This window comes from Rhinatrema bivittatum, chromosome 2, assembly GCF_901001135.1.
Source record: "Rhinatrema bivittatum chromosome 2, aRhiBiv1.1, whole genome shotgun sequence".
In the NCBI taxonomy this organism is placed as follows: domain Eukaryota; kingdom Metazoa; phylum Chordata; class Amphibia; order Gymnophiona; family Rhinatrematidae; genus Rhinatrema; species Rhinatrema bivittatum.
Genome location: NC_042616.1, coordinates 594,634,568 through 594,654,992, shown reverse-complemented (window position 1 = coordinate 594,654,992; position 20,425 = coordinate 594,634,568). Strand labels below are relative to the sequence as shown.

The window sequence follows — 20,425 nt, the reverse complement described above, 5'->3', positions numbered from 1 at the left end:
GGGAAAAAGGGAAATTGGAGTCGGCAGCAACCAACGAGGGCTCGGATTTTTTTTTTTTTAAATCTGGGATTACTACCCTTAACCAATAAGCCTTTATGGTTTTGATGCAACTGCAACATCGGTTTCTGCTTTTATGGGGGGGGGATAGCGGGGTGGCATGAAAGAGGAATTGGATTCAGACATAACCAACATGAGCCCTGACTTTTTTACAGCTTTGGGTACTGAGGTGCAGTCATAAAAAAGAAAATACTGCATCTATGGCCAAGTCTATAAGCAAAGCACGTCAAGTAGCACTGTCTACATTTTCAAGAAAGCTCATCACCCAGTAAAAATGTTGCTAGCAGGAAATTTTTTTATAGGTTATCATAAGGCTTGGGAATAATGGCACGGAGCAGCAGTTGCTACCCTTAAGAGAAGCGAGGTAACTTGCAAGGTGCGGCAGATACTACGATAAGAAACTTGCTAGGCAGACTGGTTGGAGCATTTCTGCGGTCATTTGTTACTATTTTAGCAAAATCACTAGAGTTTAAGGGCACTGACTATTATTTTCCCAGCCCTTCCCATGGTCCCTGCCATTTTCAGCCTAGTTTTATGTAGGGAAACTGGCCTTTTTTTGCTCCTCCATTCACCCCTTAATTTTTGTCTCATTCAAATTCATTCACATTTTCTTTCAATCATGATATTGCACCCAGTGATATCCAGCTCATGCTTTTCTTGTATTCTCAACACCTTTGAGACTCCCTTCTTCTTTACTATTGGTAAATTGGCCAGTTCAGTTTCTTGGAAATATCAGATCACATTGTGATATTATCACATATATTTTTAAAGCTGCTCTGCCATTTGTAGTTCCTGTGATCACCAACTGATGCCATTTCTTGCCTAGTTTCCTATGGGGATAAGCCATCTCTGATGTATCTATTAGTCTGAAAGTCACATAAGAAACATTGTCCTAGTGATGTGCAAATTTCTGTACCAAAGAAGTCAACTAAGCATCATAAAATATTCACACATCTTTCATTGTACTTCTGCTTCTAATTATAAGGACTTGTATTGTAACAAAGGTATACAGTTGATCTAGAGGTGCCATATCTGTGGAGTCTATGTGGGTGTAAATCAACCTCCCAGGCTAGCTCACAGTCAGGTGCTTTATTTTGTGGAACAGCCCTGAATCTGCTTCTTGGCTTTAGAGAGTCTGGCATTCAAATGTTCTTGCTGTATGCCCCAGTTTGAGCTCAAACTTAAGTGTTTGGTGCCATGAAAAGGAGGGATGATTTTCACCTAAAATGAATGCCTTACTGGTTTGTGGACAGTAATGACTTTTAGAAAAGGAATGGTGTGTACTGGCTTGGGTGCTTGACTGATTTTACCATGTGCCAGTTCAAGACTGATTACTGATCTTTTGCCTCTGAAGTAACTGGACCTCTGGCTGTTTTATGCTTTTGATTTCCAGTACAAAAGTCATTCTTCCCCCGATTAGCAGTAAAACTATCTGTTGTCCTAGTAAATCTGGTTTATTCTTCCTTCAGTACCAACATCCAGGGAGATGCAGAAGATTTAATAAGTCCCTGTAGCTTCAAATAGATTTAATGAAAAGAAATCTTTTTATTTTTCAACGGCAACTATTGCTTAACACAATATTTGAGACAGGGTCCCCCGACACAGACCTGTGTTTCGCCAAACCTGACTGCGTCGGGAGGGACAGACAATTTAATGTGGAGTTCATCAACTTATCAACATTGTACTGACAATTGTTGATAAGGTATGCCCTTTATAATTTTAAAGTGTCATTTATGCTTTGATTTATCTTCTCAAATAAAGTTTCCTTTATAATCTTTCTGTAATATGTTTCACATGTTTTCTTAATGTACAGTTTCCATCTTCTTCCCCGCTTTGTTTTTAATTAGTCATTACCTTCTGTATCTCTGCTCTCCTATTGGTGATGTATGCGATGCCGGTGTAGTATGAATGGTTGATCTTTCGGCCCCTTTAAACGCTGAGATCTGTCCACACTGTCTGCTCTCCTTGCGAATCTAATGTAAGCATAAAATTGAAAAGGTATGTCCTTATATTTTAAAGTTTTGATTGTTTTGATACATTGTATTGGTCCCCATTTTCACTTTTGTTTATTTCTTTGTTATAGTTGATGAACTCCACATTAAATTGTCTGTCCCTCCCTCCTGTTTTAAGCAATAGAGTTGCCGTTGAAAAATAAAGATTTATTTTCATTAAATCTATTTGAAGCTATGGGGACTTATTCAATCTTCTGCATCTCCCTGGATGTTGGTACCGATCACATTGGAGTGCAGTTCTTTGCTCCTGCATTGTGAGGTGGATTATTCTTCCTTCAGCCAGACTAGTTCAGATGCATAGGTTTATGTTCCCCTGCCAGCAGATGGAGAGAGGGAACAGGCTTGCTGATGTCGTCCCTTATAGGGTTCTGTGCTGAGCTCAGCCTGCTAGTATTCTGTCTCCAGCAGATGGTAGGCAAGCATCCTCTGCTGAGAGTGGAAGCCAGGTCTAGGCTGGATGAGGAAATATTTGAAGAGGATTTGGTTATTCCTGGGTTGACAGTCCTTAAGGCCTGAACAACCCCAGTTGAGCATAGCTTAGAACCAGAGTGTTTCCATACTTGGACTGGGGGTGCTCTGGTGGAGGACTGGCTAGTTGATCCGGTTGATGGAATCTGCTCTCCCCCTCCCCTGTTTTTCCCCTTTAGCTCCAGTTCCCCTCCACCTCACAAGCATTCTTCTCTCTCCACTCCCCCCAGGTGTTTTTAATCTTCTGACCTGCTATGCTGTATATTCTGTTGAGATTCAAATAGTTTAAAAAAGGGGAGAGCACACACTCGAGCAGCAATCAAGATGACTGCTTGATCCAGCTGCTCTTCAAGATGCCGCATAAATCTGCTTTTTGTCCGTGTTCACGTTTGGTGCATTACCGGATTTTCATTCTACCCTGTGTTCTGCCATATCTGGGACTAAGGGGGTTATTTTCTGAACCCTTATCATGTGTGTTAGGGCCCAAACCATGGGATAAGGCGATATCACATGCGAAAAGGGCCTTTTCGCATGCGATATGATGCAAATTAAGGGGCAGGGAGGGGCCCAGTCGGTGTTTTCGCTGCCGGCAATAATGTTACTAACATTGTTGGCAGTAGTGCACCAAATAACTACACCTTTTATGGTGTCGCTATTCGGTGAGAAAGCTGGCAGCCGGCGCACTGCAGTGGTGTGAAGGCTGCGGGCTTTCGCAGGCCCGCCCCATGTTTTCGCAGGATTCACCATTCTGCAAAAGAATGGTGAATCCAGGCCTAAGTCTGGTAAGATGCTCCCTTTGCGGCAGTAGCCGGCTCGAAGCGCCCTAAGCCATCCCTGGAAAATTCGGCTGCTGATTGAAAAAAAAAAATGGTTTCCGCCGAGTTTTGCCTGAACTTCAGCTTAAAAACATGCTTCAGAGCATATTAACTCCACTGAGGCTATTTGTGCTGACCTTTCCTCACTATCCCAATACTTTTCTTCCCATGCTGTGCAGCTGGAAGATGTTGAAGCCCAGACAGCGTTGCTTCTAATGGCGACTGCCACTTTCCCGCAGCTAACTGCATTGGTGGAGCGTCTCCAGAGTGAGCTTGAAGATATGGCCAACCGAAAATGCCGCAACAATGTGCGACGACTCAGAGTTCCTGAAGGTTTAGAGAGTTCGGATATGTGATGGTTTTTGACTACCCTGATCCCTGACTGTTTGCAGCTACAGTTTGACTTGCCCTTCAAAATTGAGCGGGCCCATCGCACTCCGTCCAGACCTCTCCAAAAATTGAGGTACCAGAGGTCTGTCATTTTTAAGCTATTACGCTACCCGCAGTCTCTGGAAATTCTCATGGCTGCCCAGGCTAAGTTGCCAGTAATATATCTAGGTCATACCTTACTCCTTGTGCCTGATCTAGCCAAGGCAACAGTAGCTAAACGCAAAGCATTCTTGGCATTTCGCCCTCGTCTGCAGGCTCTCTGGGTGCCAGGTTCAGCCTTATATATACCCAGTGAGGATGTGAATTACTTGCCATAACCAAACAAAAACCTTTGGAAACCCTGAGGATGTGGAAGCTTTCATTTCATCATTGGTGTCCTCCTCTGGAATGGTGACCAGATCAATTTTTTCTTCTGTGGGTCATCCTTTTTATCTCTTCTTTGGGTTGCTGTGGTGAATTTTTTTTTTTAGCTACGCAGTGATCCTCTATCTTTTCAACTCTTCCTTTATCTTTCTTGGCATTAGTATTAGGATCCTTTTTTTGATCCTTTCATAATACATGCAAAGTTTTATCTTTCGTTTGTTGCCGATAATGGCTGTACAGTTTTTTTTTTTTTTTTTTTTTTTTTTTTTTTGCTTTTTACATAGAGTGCTTTTGGATCACCTTTTATTTTCTCCTTTTTTTTTGGGTGGACACACTGTGTTCATATATACTTCGTGGACTATTTGATTTTTTTTTTCTCATCGTGGCTGGATCTTGTTTAGCTTCTGGCCCTGCCTAGAGGGGTTTTTTTTTTTTTTTTCTATGCCACGAGTTTGGCTTGGATTCCTTTTTACACCCTGTTCAATTCCGATTTTCATATCTGTTCTTTGTTTTTTAAGTTGTTGCCTATTCTGCTTTTTGGAATTTGTGGTTTTTTCACTTATTCCAAATGCTGTGCTTCTTTTCTCTCTCAGCATGCCTCTTTGCTTTATGGCCTCAGCTACTACTCTGCAAATTATCTTTCTTGACGTTAATGTTTTTTTGCACCCTATTAAGTGCAAGAAAATGTTCTTACTTGCATTCTCTGCATGCTGATATTGCTCTGCTTCAGGAAACTTACCTCTCTTCCTTTAGAATTTCTCGAATTAAAACAGGTGTTGGTTGGATGTTTTTTTAAATCTGATTCATAAAAAAAACATGGTGTTGCGATTTTATTTCATAAGAAATTGGGGGTTCATGTCACTCACTTCTGCTGATCTGGAAGGTCACTGGGTGTCTGTTACAGCCACATTCGGATCTACTCAATTTTTCTTTTCAATCTGTATGCTCCCAATACACATGATCCTGTGTTTTGTTTTTTTCCCAAGATGTTTCATCATAACTGATGGGAGCAGGCTCTGCCTGCTTGGTTATTGGGGGCAATTTCAATCAACCCCTAGATCTCCTTATGGATAAACAATCCTCTGCTAAACTCTCGTATTCTAAATCCTATAAGGTGCTTCATAATTTGATGGAGATGGCTGATTTGGCGGATCCCTGGCACCTTTTTCATCCTACTGATAAAGATTGCACATTTTTTTGCCCCTCATTCAACATATTCGCATATAGATTACTTTTTAAAATCAAGTTCCCTATTTTCTGACACTATTGCTACCTCTATTCAACCTATAATAGTGTCTGATGCTGCAGTTACCCTCACTTTAGCTTTGTCTCCTTCCTCTCTGGAGGACCACTTATGGAGATTGAGTTCGGCACTGTTAGAGGACGATACTTTCCATGAATATCTTCAAGCTGAAATTGTGGCATACTTTAATCATATCAAATTTGCAGAGGTCCCCCCCCCCCCCCCGATGATTTGGGCTGCTTTTAAAGCCACTATTTGAGGAGATATCATTAGTTACAGTATTAGGTTGAAGAAGGCGCAACAGGCTGAGCTCTCTAGGCTCCAGCATCTTGTAGGCTGCCTTGAGCAAAATCATATCTTCCATCCTTCTCATACTCTTGTTCCTCTTATAAAAGCTCGATGCACTTACAATAAGCTTTTAAGTCTTCATGCTGGGAAATCCATTTTTCTCCAATAAGCTCGTTATGCAGAGAATAATAAATGTGGTTATTTACTGGCTACTAACTTAAAGAAAAAGCAAGAACGGAAACGTGTTTGTGGGATCAAATCACAGCATGGAGATTTGCTTGTGTCGGACTCTGACATCTTGCAAGCTTTTAGTGACTTCTATTCTAACTTATACTCCTGAAGCCTCTGCCCCAATTTCTGCTATTAATCAGTTTTTTTTCCAGTTGTCTCATCCATCCATTACATGAGAGCAAATGCAGGATCTGGACCATCCCATCACATAAAATAACATAAATGCCATACTGGGTCAGACCAAGGGTTCATTAAGCCCAGTATCCTGTTTCCAACAGTGACCAATCCAAGTCACATGACCTGGCAAGTACCTAAACAGATCACAAGCTACTATTATTAATAAACTATAATAGCAGTTTATGGATTTAACCTCTAGGAACTTATCCAAACCTTTTTTAAATCCAGTAACACTAACTGCTGAAACCATATCCCCTGGCAATGAATTCCAGAGTTTAACTATACACTGAGTGAGAATTTTCTTCGTTTTTTGTTTTTGTTTTTAAATGAGCTACTTGCTAACTTCATGGAGTGTCCCCTGGTCCTATTTGAGAGAGTAAATAACTGATTTACATTAACTTGTTCAAGTCCTTTCATGATTTTGTAGACTTCTATCATATCTCCCCTCAGTCATTTCTTCTCCATACTGAACAGCCCTAACTTCTTTAGCCTTTCCTCATAGGGCAGCTATTCCATGCCCCATATCATTTTGGTCACCCTTCTCTGCACTTTCTCTAGTGCAGCTATATCTTTTTTTGAGATGCGGTGACCAGAATTGCACACAGTATTCAAGGTGTGGTCTCACCTTGGAGTGATATAGAGGCATTATGACATCCTCCATTTTATTTTCCATTACCTTCCTAATAATTCCTAACATTGTTTTTTTGATCGCCACAGCACACCGGGCTGACTATTTCAATGTATTATCCACTATGATGCAGTCTCCACTGCATTGTCTACCTTGAAGGATGGGAAAGCACCTGGACCTGATGGTTTCACAGTAGACTGTTGTTCTTTTCAAAAGCAGCTTATTTCTAAACTTAATTATTTTACTTCTGTGTCCTCTACCTTGAACATAACTCTTTTTTTTTTTTTTCTCAGAAGCCTGTATTGTTGTAATTCCGAAGCCGGGGAGGGATCCTCATTTGATTTCTAACTATCGCCCTATTCCCTTTTAAACATGAATTATAAGCTTTTTACCAAAATCCTTGATTCTAGAGTGGTGGTTGTGATGGGGGGGATCTTATCCACCTCTATCAAGCTGGCTTTATCAAAAATCATCTCATCTCCAAAGAGCGGATGACTTTTCACATCCAAGACTTGGCTAAGTCTTCCTCTGCTCTGATCATATCTCTTTCCTTGGATGCTGAGAAGCATTTGACAGGTCGAGTGGCTTTACCTATTGGAGACTGTACGATGGTTTGGCTTTGGTCCTACCTTTTTAGCAAGGATCCAATTGCTGTATTACCGTCCTTCATTATTTTTGTATCTTAACAGTCGTAGGTCTTCCTGTTTTATGCTGCAGAGAAGTACTAGACAGGGCTGTCCCCTTTCTCCTTTTCTTTTTAATTTGGCTCTGGAACCTTTTGGCTATTCGTTCTAACCTGAACATAGAAGGTATTGCCTTGGGCTCTGAGACTTATAAACGTTCGGCTTATGTGGGTGATGTTCTATTATATATTGTTAACCCTACTGTTTCCCTTCCTCCTCTATTTTCAGTTATTTCTACTTTTTCCTCATTTTCTGGCTGTTGTGTTAACTGGCATGAAACTGAGCTGCTGGCGTTAAATTTAGGTCAGTATGTACACCAATTATCTCAGCCTTCCCATTTCACTTCTCTTCTAATGGTCGTAGATATTTGGGTATCAATTACTTTCCGGATATTTTAGATACTCTGATTCATTGTGAATCTTCTCTTCTAAGCATGTTACAAGATGCCACCCTCCGCCGGTCTCCCTTATATCTAACTTGGTGGGGCCGCCTTGACACAATCCAGATGGTACTGGCTCCCTGCCTCAATTTTGTTTTTTCCATGGTCCCAATTTTCTTTTTCAGGGATTTTTATGTTCAGGTTGGTCGATTACTTACTCGCTTTCTCTGGCAGCATAAATCTCCTCAGATTGCTCTCTCTAAATTGAAAGCTGATAACAGCCGAGGGGAGTTAATTTGCCTGATTTCTATAGATACTATCAGGCTTTTATTTACAACAAGAATACCATTGGCTTGCTTCTATATTGACTATGCCTGACTCTCCTCGGTAGTTTGCTATACCGAGAGACTGTTTTCCCTGTTCCCCTAGAGGTTGCCATTGGGATGTCCCCCATTCGCACTCTACATCCTCATCCCATTCTTTTTTTCCACTCATAGAGCTTTCAAGGAATATGACCACCTTATGTCCTTATCTTCTCCATCATGGAGTTTTTCGCAAATGGCTCCTATTTGGCTGCATCCATATATTTTGATCGGGGGTGCCTTCCACACTGGCCAACTGGCCAGTGTGGAAGGCTCGAGGAATCTGGTTCCTTTTACAACTGTTACGAGATGGCTCCATTGTATCTTTCTCTGAATTTAGTCATAGCTACTCTCTCCCCTCAGCTCAGTTTTATGCTTGGTTACAATTGTGGGCCTGCTTACGCCTTCCTTGCTATCCTGCTTTTGTTTAACTGAATTCCTTGATTTATTTTTAATGGACCAAGACTTTGGTCCCTTGGGTTATTTAGCTTTTCGATTTTATAAAGCTCTTAAGAACTTTTTTTTTTCTTCTCCTCTAGGTCTGCAAACCTTTTGGTGTTCTGAATGTACTTGTTCTGATGTTGTGGATTTGAGGGTATTTTTGGCGTTCCTTACTGTATATTTCACTGTCTTCCAGTCTAACCCAAATTTCCTTTTTCTTTTTTTTTTATCTGAGCCGTTTGGACCCCTTGGAAACTTCTCTGTGCAGGCCTTGTGTCTGCTCATGAATGTTGGTCTTGCTCCACACCTAAAGCTACCCTTTCACATATGCTATTTCTTTTGTTCTTTTGGCAACATATATGGGAAATCATTTCTTGGATTTTAATTCTGGACTTCCCGATTTCTTACTATATAGTTATCTTCCGGGATGCAGCTTTGCCTTTTTATCTTTCCTCTTCTCACCGTAAACTCCTGGACTTTTTTCTTACCATTACAATACATCTTCTTTTATCTTTCTGGAAGTGCAGAAACATTGTTGGTGGAATTCAGTTTGTTTATACTCAAGTATGAGAAGGCGGTTGCTATTAAAAGCAGTTGCTTGACTCCTGGGTTAGGGTGTGGAGGGATGATTACCTTAACTTGTTGGATATACCCACTTAATGCTCAACTATTTCGCTATCCCCTCATTTGATTGTTTATATATTCTCGATTCGGGCAGCACCTTGGTATTTTGTCATCCTGTTGTTTTTCTATAATGTTTTCCTTATTGGCATTGTCTCTTATATTTTGTTGTATGTTTATTTGAGATGATTTCAAATAGATTTGAACTGAAATAGTTTAAAAAAGAGAATCTAAACAGGAGCAGGAACAGCTGCAGTGGAGGGTCTATAGGGAGAGAGAGGCCAGCAGACAGCATTGGAAACCATTCAGGAATGCGGCGGAGTCCACAATGGGCCTGTTGCAAAGTTGGGTCCAGCAGGAGGAGGGAGGAAAGCCATGGCGGCACCAGCCAAGCTCATTAAGTGTGGCGATCTTTTTTTTTTTTTTGGGGGGGGGGGGCATTGAATGTAGTTTGATATAATAAAATTTAATTATTAAAAAGTTAAAAAAAAAAAAAGCTTGACAGACTCTGCAGTGTATGAATCATGTCATGCTAGTGTTGGGTGGGTTCATTGTGTTTGCACTGTGTGGAGCGGGAAGAAGAGAGTGAGTAACGAGAGACATGGCTGAAGAGGTCTCCATGGCAGTGGGCCTGTCTGAGAAGTGTTCTTGCTGATGTACTGACAGACACAATGGAAATAGTGGCTATTTTAGGGTCATATGCTGCAGAAATGGCAGAAGAGGGACCTCCCATGCTTTGTGGTTGCAGAGCAAAGGCCAAATATTTTTGGGAGTCTGACTCCTGGAGCTTCTGGTTGAAGGGGGGCCTCCCATCCTCTGCTTTTATTGGAACATTATTTGCTTCTGCATCAGTGGTTTCCTCCCTGTCCCCTACTTCCTCCTATTATTACATCAAGCCTTTTCTTTGGAGCAGAATTGGGTGCGGGAATTTTCACCAGTCTCCTGCCGCCTCAAGTGGTTGTTTCCCCAAGACCAGAAGAGGAAAAAATGTGTGAGGAGAGGTAGACTGGGATCCAGAGGGTCTGACATTCTGGTTTAGAACAGAAGGAGGTTTGGAGGAGTGATAGTTGGGAGGAATTGGAGGGAGGATAAATTGGCAGTGATTTGTTTATTCATGAAGGAAGAGCTGTCTTCCTAAATTGTTCATTCTTTGCAGATTTTGAATATTACAGAAGAAAAGGGGGGAGAAGAAAATCTCTGCTGACTATCCCGTCATGGCAGTCATAAGAAGACTTTCAAAGGCTTTCCTCCTGCACAAGGCAATTGGGGAATTGATCTCTTCAGGGTGTGATTCACTTGATGCTAGTTCTAAAGAGGGAAAGGCTAAGGTGAAACTTCTTCCCCTGCTGGGGGAAGGCATGGAAAAGTTAGGCCCCCCTCACTTCTCCCCCAAGTGGTTGTGCTGCTTTGTGTGATCCAAGCAAGCCTTTGAGACCTCTGGCCTGGCTCTACAAACCACAGTTTGTCACAGCATTTGGTTGGAGCAGTTCTGCATCTTTCTCAGCAACTCCAGTCTGGGGCTGAGTTTGAAGAGGTGAGTCATCTAAAGCCGGATGCTGCCTTTTTGTCTGATGCTTCCTATGATCTGGTCCAAGCTTTGACTTGAAGTATGGCCACAATGGTGGTGGCATGTGTTTGCTTTGATTTAGAAACTGAGCAGTGGATTTGGCACCTGAGACACGGCTAGATAGCTTTTCTTTCAAGAAAAGCTTCTCTTTGGGGAAGACACAAGTTGGTTAATAAATTGAAAGAGCCTCTCCCAGGCTTCTTGAGGATGAGCTTAGAGGTACATCCCTGGGGGTTCCAGCTAGAAGTTGCTTTAGGAATTCTAAACTGGATAGTCCAGGGAAGGATTCAGCTGCTTAGAGTTGACCCTTTTAACAGGTTTCAGTCCTTTTAAAGGACCAAGAGAGGTTGCAGAGGCAGGAACTCAAAGCAGTTCAGGGCTAACTGAAATTCCCAATTAAGTTTTACAGACTCAGTCTCAGGTTGCTTTGGTAGGTGGATGTCTGTCAGCATTTTATTGGAGGTGGGTCCAGATCGCCTTGGAATTTTCCTGACCTATTTTAGACATTTTTGTGATGTCTCCTTTTTAATCCTGGCAAAGAAAGAGGCCATGTGTTTAACACTGGATTGGCTGTGGTAAATAAAAAACTTTAGTTCTCGTTCAGTGTGTCTGAGTTCAGGAAAAGTATTCCATTTACTTCATAATTCCCTGGAAGGTAAGGCATGTTTTAGCCCCTTCTTTTCCTGAATCAAGTTGTCAACTTTTATTTAAGACCATCTTTTCATTACGACAAATGCTCAAGGCAGGTTTACAACAAGGTTGCAATCTTATAGTAAAATCAATACAAGACCTGGAAAGTTATAGTAGCAGTAAGGCAGAGTTTTAATTTCAGAAACAGATGGCACCTCATAGACTAACCGATTTATTGAAACATTAGCTTTCGAGGACCAGAGTCCATGTCATCAGATGCAGACCAGTTCTCTGTCTTCATCTGGTGGTAGAGGAGAATAAACCTGTGTCTCTGGACTGGTCTGGCTGGGCTCAAGGAAAGGAAATTAACAGGTTAGACTAAATTTCTCCATATGTAGCCAGACGGGGTATAAACCCTTATGTACAACATCTCTTTCAGATGCAATTAAGTGGAAGTTATTCTTTATGCTGGAGAGCTATGTGAAAGACTATAAATATCCCTCTAATGTTTTATGATTTGGAAATGTAATTTTATGCAAAAAGTCTGTAGTAGGTTGGTGTCCTGTTGCTCCAGTGGATGGTGTAGCCATCAGTGCAAGAACAGTTGATTTGGTGATTTCTGAAAAGTGGGTGAATAAAGAAATAAAAGGATAGCTGCATTGCATTTTAAAACTGTGAAGATTTCCTAAGTAACTTTTTTTTTATATTGACATAGGTATTATTGTATTAGCTATCTCTGTTACCACTATCTTCAGTTTTGTAGCAGTTAAACTGAATTCTTTCACACAAGGCAGTGGGTGGCAGTTTATAATTTTCTTCACTGTGCATGATTTCATTTTATTGTATTATATCTGATCATACTTTTGCTGGTCACTGAACCTTGGCTGAATGAAGCAATGATTGACTTCTGTTTGTATGCCATGTTCCTTAATGTTTTTATAAGCATGAAGTGTACTGAAGCAGAAGAAGAGGATGCAACAAAGGGAAAAGAAAATCAACTGCAGCTTAGCTGTTTTATTAATCAAGAAGTTAAATATCTCTTTACAGGGCTTAAACTGGTAAGCTGTACTCCGCCATGTCACTTATCAGAACTCTTCTCTGGCAGGATCTAAACTCCCTTTGGTAGGATTGCCAATTTTGAGGGGCCAGTTAAAACCAGACCTCCTTGTTAGCTCACTTTCAGGACAATGCAATACTGTGCTCTGGCCGTAGTGCACGGCTCTATGCGTGTTTTGGACATGTGCCCATAACCCCCGATACAAAATGGGGGTTAGCGTGTCCAACCGCGTAGCTAATAGTGCTCATCACAAGTAAATACATGTTGATGAGGCTATTAACTATTCCCCCCCATGCAAAAAAAAAAAAAGTGCCAAAAACGCGCACATTTTACCCTAAAAAATTAACGCCTGCCCCGGAGCAGGCGTTAATTCTTGAGGAGCCCAAAAAGTTTACAGAAAAGTAGAAAATACTGCTTTTCTGTAGTTCCTCTGACTTAATATTGTGGCGATATTAAGTCTGAGGAACCAAAGGAGAACCCTAAAAAAAAAGTGTGCCGGCAGTCAGGTTAGGAAAAGGGATGCTCAATTAACAAGCATCCACTTTCCTATCCCGTGGCTGTGCATAGGTTAGGAAAATGAGTGCTCGTAAAATTGAGCGTCTGTTTTCCTAACCCGCTGACGCCACCTCTTCTGGGCGCAGATGCCAAGGTAATGATAGGGATGCAAAATTTTCCCTAGTATCTCCTTTCTACAATGGCAGCTGATATTGCATCAGCCTCTAATGGTGTTGTGCAATGCTGTGTAGAGGGATATGGCTCAGGTCCTCTGTCCCTGGGCCAGCTGGAACTGTAGATGCTGCAGAGGCAGTATTCATAGCTCCTGAGTGGGGAGGCTTTGGGTCAGCATCTTGGCCATTGCTTAGGGGGCAACACCTAGTGGGCATACTTAGTTTCCACATTAGTTGGATTCTGGAAGAAGCTGCATTTTGGGGCCTCTGATTGAGGACTGTTATGGTAATTGAGCTGAGCTGGGAAGGGGTTATAAAAGTAGAGGAAAAAAAAAACTTGGGGAGTTGCAAATGAAGGCTCATAGTGCTGCAGTCCAATAGAGATCTGTTCCAATTCAGCTGGAATTCCAAAGTAGCAGGAGGAAACTGCAAGGCCTAAAAGAGACTGCCTTATATTTACAATATGTTTATAATTTTGAGAAGATTGCTGGCCTGCAGTTGATTACCTTTAAACCTATTGAATTTTCTCTATCTGAAAGGTTAAGGGACATGATTTGATATTTAGTGGGTGTTCACTGCATTCATTGTTCTGCTTTCATCTTTACAGAACAGGGGGGAGGACAAGGGAGAATGCATAGAGGAATTTCAGTGCCATCCACATTTTGTTAAATCTTTCAGCTGCGGTGTTTACATTTAGGTGGCTGTTGAGTATGACAGATGAAGCAAAATTAGGTATAGTGTGTTTTGGAGTACGTTGCATGGACAGTGCACCAATGCCAGCTGCCACTGGTCTACATGTGGGCATTGGGAGTGAAGAAATGGAGTGATTTTCTTTGGCCTGGTTATTTGGTTAGACATAAATATTAAAGAGCTTCCCAAAGAGATAACTGAATTACTTTGTGTATTTTGCCAGATGTTGTATTCATGAGAAAAGGTTGAACTGTAACAATTAAAACTTTTTATAGTTTAGTCTCCTTGTTATGCTAACATTAATGTATTGTTTCCTGCTATGTAAAGTGTTTTTGTTAAATTGTATGCTGCATTAGGATGTGATTGAAAAAAATTAACCAAAACACAGCAATGGAGTTGCTAAAACCTTTTTTCATATGGAAAAAGGCTTGTAGTACTGGAGCTTTCAACTTATCTGAAATCAGAACTAAATGACTTTGTTTCAGTAGGCCTCCCTCTACTTGCTATTCAAAGACTGGGATTAGGACAGACTCTCTAGAGGCTCACTTTGCCTTCTATATAAGATCATTGTATTTGAGAGACTGATCTGTATCTTAATAGTTTTCCCTTAAAGGAAAGCTTGCCTAGCCTGGACCTAGACCATGACTCTGTTGTCCAGTTGAAGAGCCAGAGAAGTCTCTTAGCTGCTGTGGATGAAGCCACTGACATAAAATAAATTCTAAGATTGTAAAGGACATCAGCTAAAAACACAGCTGCTGATTCCATTTGCACTGCTTCTTCACTTTCCTGAAGCTGCTGTATCTATCATAGGACTGCAAATATAGATTTGGACTGAAAGAGCCTTAAATACGTGCTTTAAGGGCAGCTCTATATTCTTATCCTGAGTCTTTTCAAGAAGTACTACCTTCTACCAAGATATAGTGATGGTTCTGGTAACTGCTGTGACCAGAGCATCCATGCGACCCAACTGAAATAAAATGGACAGCTTCTTGGGAGCCAGGATATAATTTAATAAATATTTCACCCCTTTGAGGCCAGGGAATTCCCATTTTTAAAGTACCATTTCCTCCACCTCTGAGTAAAGAGGAAAGACTTTTAAAAGACTTGTGAACACCCTTAATAATGGGATCCCAGTCAGAAATCTCCTCAACTTTGGAGTAACCAATTTGCAGCGATGAAAACACCTGGTCAATTAGCGTTCTAATTTTGATCTTATGGAAAGATGAATTGTCATACTCATTTTCTTAGGGCATCTCTCCCTCCTCCAGGGAAGGTCAGCTAGCAGAATTCAGTTGATCGTCCAACTTCATCCAAGGAAGTAGGGCGCCTCTGAAGATAATTTTGATCCCCTGGCTGAGGCCTGGAGCGAAGCTCTAGATTTGCAGGAGATTTCCCCTTCCCACTGGGCCTCTGAATTGCACAAAAGGCCTGGTGCAGCAATCCTAATAAATTTAGAAGAAAAATCATCAAGAATGTATATCCTGCATATGAGAGGCAAATTTAGCTTTATCTCCCATACTGGAGAATCCCCAAAATAAACCACTGAATCATCTGCACAGAGCTGGGAGGCTGAGAGAATCAGAGGAAGAATCCAAAATGGTGGATGATTCTGCCAAAACTGAAGATTCCAAGTCTTCCTCGGCCTGGCTAAAGTCTTTCCCTGTTTCTATTGTAGCAGAAGCCGACTACTTCAAGGCCCAAGAAGACTCCCCAGGCACTTCCCCACTTTGGAGGCATGTTGTGAAAAGGGGGCCTATAGTACCAGCAGAGAGCCTGCAGCTGCATGCTCCGTAACCAGCCACGCTCAACCTTGTCATGAGGAGGCCATCACCTACCTCCCCACACCCACAAGCAGTGTGGGAAGGATAAAAATCAGAGCCGGCTTAAAACAATCTCCCCAAATCACTTGTCTGATTATAGGCAAGTCATCTTGGCTCTTTTAGGCTTTGCTCCTTTTGCTCTCCCCCCCCCCCCCCCGCGCCAACGTTAGCAGGCCTTCAAAGAACAAGTTGGAGCAGATTAATTGGGGGGGGGGGGAGGCAAATTTGAGGAAGGGTGTTTTTTGTTTTTTTTTTAGTACAGGACTCCTTGGTTTGTCTCTTTTGTGTTGATTGACTGACTAGGAGCTTCTATAGTGGGCCTGCTACACTGGGCATACCAGGTGCCTGGCCCTTGACCACTGCCAAAACCTCCAATATAGAAGGGAGGCAGGCCTAGTGAAAAATCCTGCAATACCACCAGTTTGTTTTACCATATGCTGGGCAAAGAAATACAGGCTTTCTCTGTTCTTCCTCATCTCTAAGTAGTAGCAGAGCTGCCACAACAAAAAGTGTTCCAGGCCTCCATCTGCTGGTAGGGGACATAACCCACTTATTTGGACTGATGTAGGATGAAATGGAAGAAGGTTGACAGCTCCTGGATCTTGGAAAGCACACGTACGTACGTACGTACGCACGTACACACATGTTCGTACGTACACGTACATACGTTACAGAAGAAAAAGATCTTGAAACCTGAGAGATCTGTTAAGTTTTGGGATATTATTTGGATGAATGTTAAGAAAAGAGAATTCTCACTGATGGTTATGATATTGTAAAGTTTTCATACCTGTGGAAAATTTTGTCAGTGATGGAATAAAAAAAAAAGTTGAATCCTAAATTTGTAACCCCAAAATAACAGGAGGCAAATAAAACTGCTCAGGAAGTTCCAGAAAGGAGTACAGCATGGAGGGTATCTTCAGGTTTGCTATAATTGTTTTTAAGCTTTGAAAATGCTCTATATTAGTGACATGAAAGGTCCTGAAGCTTACATAGTCCCTGAGGACTAATTTTTATAACTGATTCATATTGTTGATCGACAGAAATAGATTGTATGCATCAGCCATAACACATGGATGATGTCATGCGATGATGCCAAGATGGACCCAGCTCTCATAGCTCAGTAATAATCTTACTGAACATGCATGAGTTCCCACATGCGTGCTGCCTCATGCACCCGTCATTCTTTCTTAGTTTGAGCTACCACATGGATATGTTTCCCAGTCTGTTAAAAAGCTTATTTGGATTATTTTTATCCTCAAGCGCACATTTTTCGAATTTCTTCTTTTTCTTCATTGCTTCGGCATCCCCTCAACAGAACTTTTCTGTTCTTCATTCTGCATTGTGGTGGGTTGTTTTTTTTTTTGAGAAATCCAAAGCCAAAGAGCTTACAGTTAGTGAATTTAAAGCCTGCAGGTATAGGTGTCACATGTCCATCATGGACACCTGTTCCATTTGCTGTCATGGCCTGGGATTATGATGCTTGCAACTGTCTGAGTTGTGATCTAGATGTCCTTGAGGGCACAGTAGTACAGTGCTTGGACTATGGATGCCCTGCAGAAGGTGCAGCACAAGAGCAGGTAGCGGAGTCTCTCCTCTTCCCAGAGTGAAGCATCTTAAGACTCTTGGGGCCACAACAAGCCCAGGTGAGCTTCAACCCCCCCCCCCCCTGCAAATCAGGGAAGGCGTCCCTTGAGGCACTGTCCAGATCTTTTTCCAATAGTAGGGCCCCACAAAGTCCCACAAGAGGCTCATTCCTCACCTCAAGGACTTCCAATGGTAAGTGTAAGTCCCTGTTCTGCAGTGGATGATTCATCTCCTCCAGTTATGTCCCTCCATGGATCAGGAGGAGGAAGTGCAATCTGCTCATTCAGAGTTCCTTTGTCATTTCTCCCTTGGATCAACAAAGATATCCCCAGTCTGCCTTATCCTGGGGTCCTTGCTTAAGTGTACCTCAGAGATCAGACAAGGAGGATTCTACAGGAACTCTGTCGGATCCCCTGCCGGACTTGCATTAGCATATATCTCTTCTAGAAGATCTGTTACTCTTGTTTATTGTCAGGCTGTCAAAGACAAGTATATACTGAAATAGGCAGAGTATACTCAGCACCACTCTTAACACACTGCCTGGAAAGGATCCAAAGCTGTTGGAAGCATTTGGAAAGAAGGTCTTCCAAGAATTAATGCTTACTGTGCAGAATGAGGCTCACCATTTGTTTATGGTGTAGTACTTACACGTGTGTACAAAAGCTGAAGCCTTTGATAGAAATCTGCTGGGCTATGGAGAATGCTAAGGAGTGTGACGTTTTTGACACTGTAGTCAGAATATCTGCTATATCTTTAACAGCAGAGATGCTGCCTATCTTGCCAGCAAGTGTCTCCATTTAGATGTGCCCAGCTGCCTGGTGGATGCACCCTGTGCAGAAATTTGTTCATAGATAAGGTGCAGGAGATGATGGCTTCTAATTTAAAGAGAATCAATCTACTCTGCAATCAGTCTGCAGTGATGGTGAACCAGCTGGCTTTTGCCAGATACTAGTAATTTGCCTACAAGAATCTTCTTTTTCCAGAGATGCCCTTTCCAGTCTTTTCAGCAGCATCAAGCTGCTCCTACTGTGTTGCAGCTGACCGCTAAAGCTTGGCTGAGGGAAAGAAGTCAGCAAAGACCCCCAGCAGCAGTCGTAGCCTAAGCCAGGGATTAGTTTGACATCTGAGACCCACTTCCCTGCCTGTTCTAGTGGGGGGAAAGGATCCGGTCCTTCTTGAGAGAATCCATATTACCAAGGACAAATGGATTCTGAAAATTGTGGAATATGGTTACTGCTTGTTTCTCTAGCTGCTCCACCCCCTCCCAAAACAAAAAATACATATTCAACTGGAGGTTGATCTTCGTTTCTGACCCCTCTGTCTGCTCAACCTTTCTTCAGTGGAATGTGACCAGAGATTTTATTCTTGGTACTTTCTAATCCCCAAGAAGCCATGAGCATAGAAGTTTATCCTGGATTTACAGAAGGTAAACAAAGTATTGGTCCAAGATGAGCTCCTTCCAGACAATTCTGCCTTTTATTCAGCCAAAGGATTGGATGTACATTCGGAATCTGAAAGACAGTTATTTGAGTCCAGTATTTTATACACATGTTCCGATTCACCCTGCCCATGGAAATGTCCTCATATTTGTGGTGCATAGCATGTACTACCACTGCAAGGTGCTTCCATTTGACCTATCTATAGCCCTGAGAGTGTTCACAAAATGTCTGTCGTAGCTGCGCAGCTTCATTGGTAGGGAGTTCGTATGTTCCCATACCTAGAAGATTGGTTGGTGAGGGGCCCATATCTGGCAAGAGTGTTGGGATTTCTCATTATGTCAATCTGCCTTCAGTCTTTGGGGTTCCTGGTCTATTTCTCAAAATCCAACTTGGTCCTGCCTCAAAGGATTCAGTTGATAAGATCCTCAATAGACTCCCTTCAGGATAAGGTGTTCACCTCTGTGTAAAAAAAAAAAAAAAAGGGCCAGAATTTTGCTGGGCCTGGTGACATCCCTTCTTTAGTGGGCCGAATGATGGCAAGATCGATCGATCGTTCTTTTGGGTCACTTGGCAGTAGTTGTACACATAGTTCCTCTGACTTGTCTACTCATGTGTAGTATCTTTAGTGGGCTCTCTGAGACTAGTGGGATCAATTGATCCAGTAACTTTGCATTAGATCTCTAACTCCTGAGATGCAAACATCCCTCCAGAACCAGAGGTGCTGAAGGGGGATCCTCACTATGCATCCTGGTGCATCAAGTGACCCTGTCCACTAATACTTCTGCCAAAGAGTTGGGAGCGCATATCAGTGCCACCTGGACCCAGGGGACGTGGTCCTTAAAAAGTCAAGCAGAAATTGGTTTTCTGGAGCTGAGAGCCATCTGTTACATCTTAAAAGCTTTCTCTCATTTGCTCTCAAACAAAGGAGTCTTGATGAACAATCTGGCCATGTTTCATGAGAACAAACAAGGAAGAACAGGCTCATGCAGTCTCTGCGAGGGGGCCCTCAGAATTGTTGGTTGTGAGCCAGTCACCACAGCACATATCTCCAGGTGTTCTACCTACCAGGGTTCCAGTATACATTGGTGGACCACCTCAGCACAGTATTATGACCATACGAGCAGTGCTTGGGTCGAGAGTGACTTGTTCTGCTATTGGGGAGTACCAGTAATTGTATTGTTTGCCTCAGAAGACAACAAGAAAGTGAAATTCTGTTCCATGCTTCTGAACAGCTGTAGATTTAGCTCCCGATGCTTTAGTGTGCTAAATTGGAGCGCATGTTTACTCTGCATACCTGCCAATTCCTCACATTGCCTGGACTGTCCAATAGGTCATTCAGGTCAAGGTGAAGGGTTATCCTCTGACCATAATGTTGTAGATCTTTGTGCAGCAGCAATAAGTGCAGAAACTTGAAATAAATTCATCATGTGGGCCTATAAGCCAGTATGCGCGTTCAAGCCAGTTTTTCATTGTGAGTATCCTAAAAACCTGACTGATTGGATTCCCCCCCCCCCCCCCCCCCCCCCCCGATAGGTTTGAGAACCACTGCCTTAGGTGAAACTTCCATACTTGCGCCCCCATCTCCCAATTAACTTTGAGACCCATAGGCTCCCCTTTGAAATTTTGATAATTAAACTCAGTAGTCATTATGTCCTTACCATCACCCTTCCCTGTAGAATCGCATAATTGGACATCATTTTTTAAATATTAAAGCTTGATTGGTATGTGTCCAAAATATGTATATTTTTCGCTGTGCTGGCAAGATTTTGTTAGCCTTAGTTTGTTGTCAGCAGACATAGTTCTTCTGTATAG

The 20,425-nt window shown here is 42.1% G+C and overlaps 1 protein-coding gene across 1 annotated transcript in view; it reads left to right on the top strand.

Annotated features, from left to right (window-relative positions):
- USP14 (ubiquitin specific peptidase 14) overlaps positions 1-20,425 on the top strand; it is a 166,679-nt gene that overhangs the window by 91,223 nt on the left and 55,031 nt on the right. Inside the window, exon 10 of the mRNA XM_029591100.1 lies at positions 12,299-12,413. Within this exon, the coding sequence (XP_029446960.1) occupies positions 12,299-12,413 (115 nt within the window). The remainder of the gene's footprint in view (positions 1-12,298; positions 12,414-20,425) is intronic.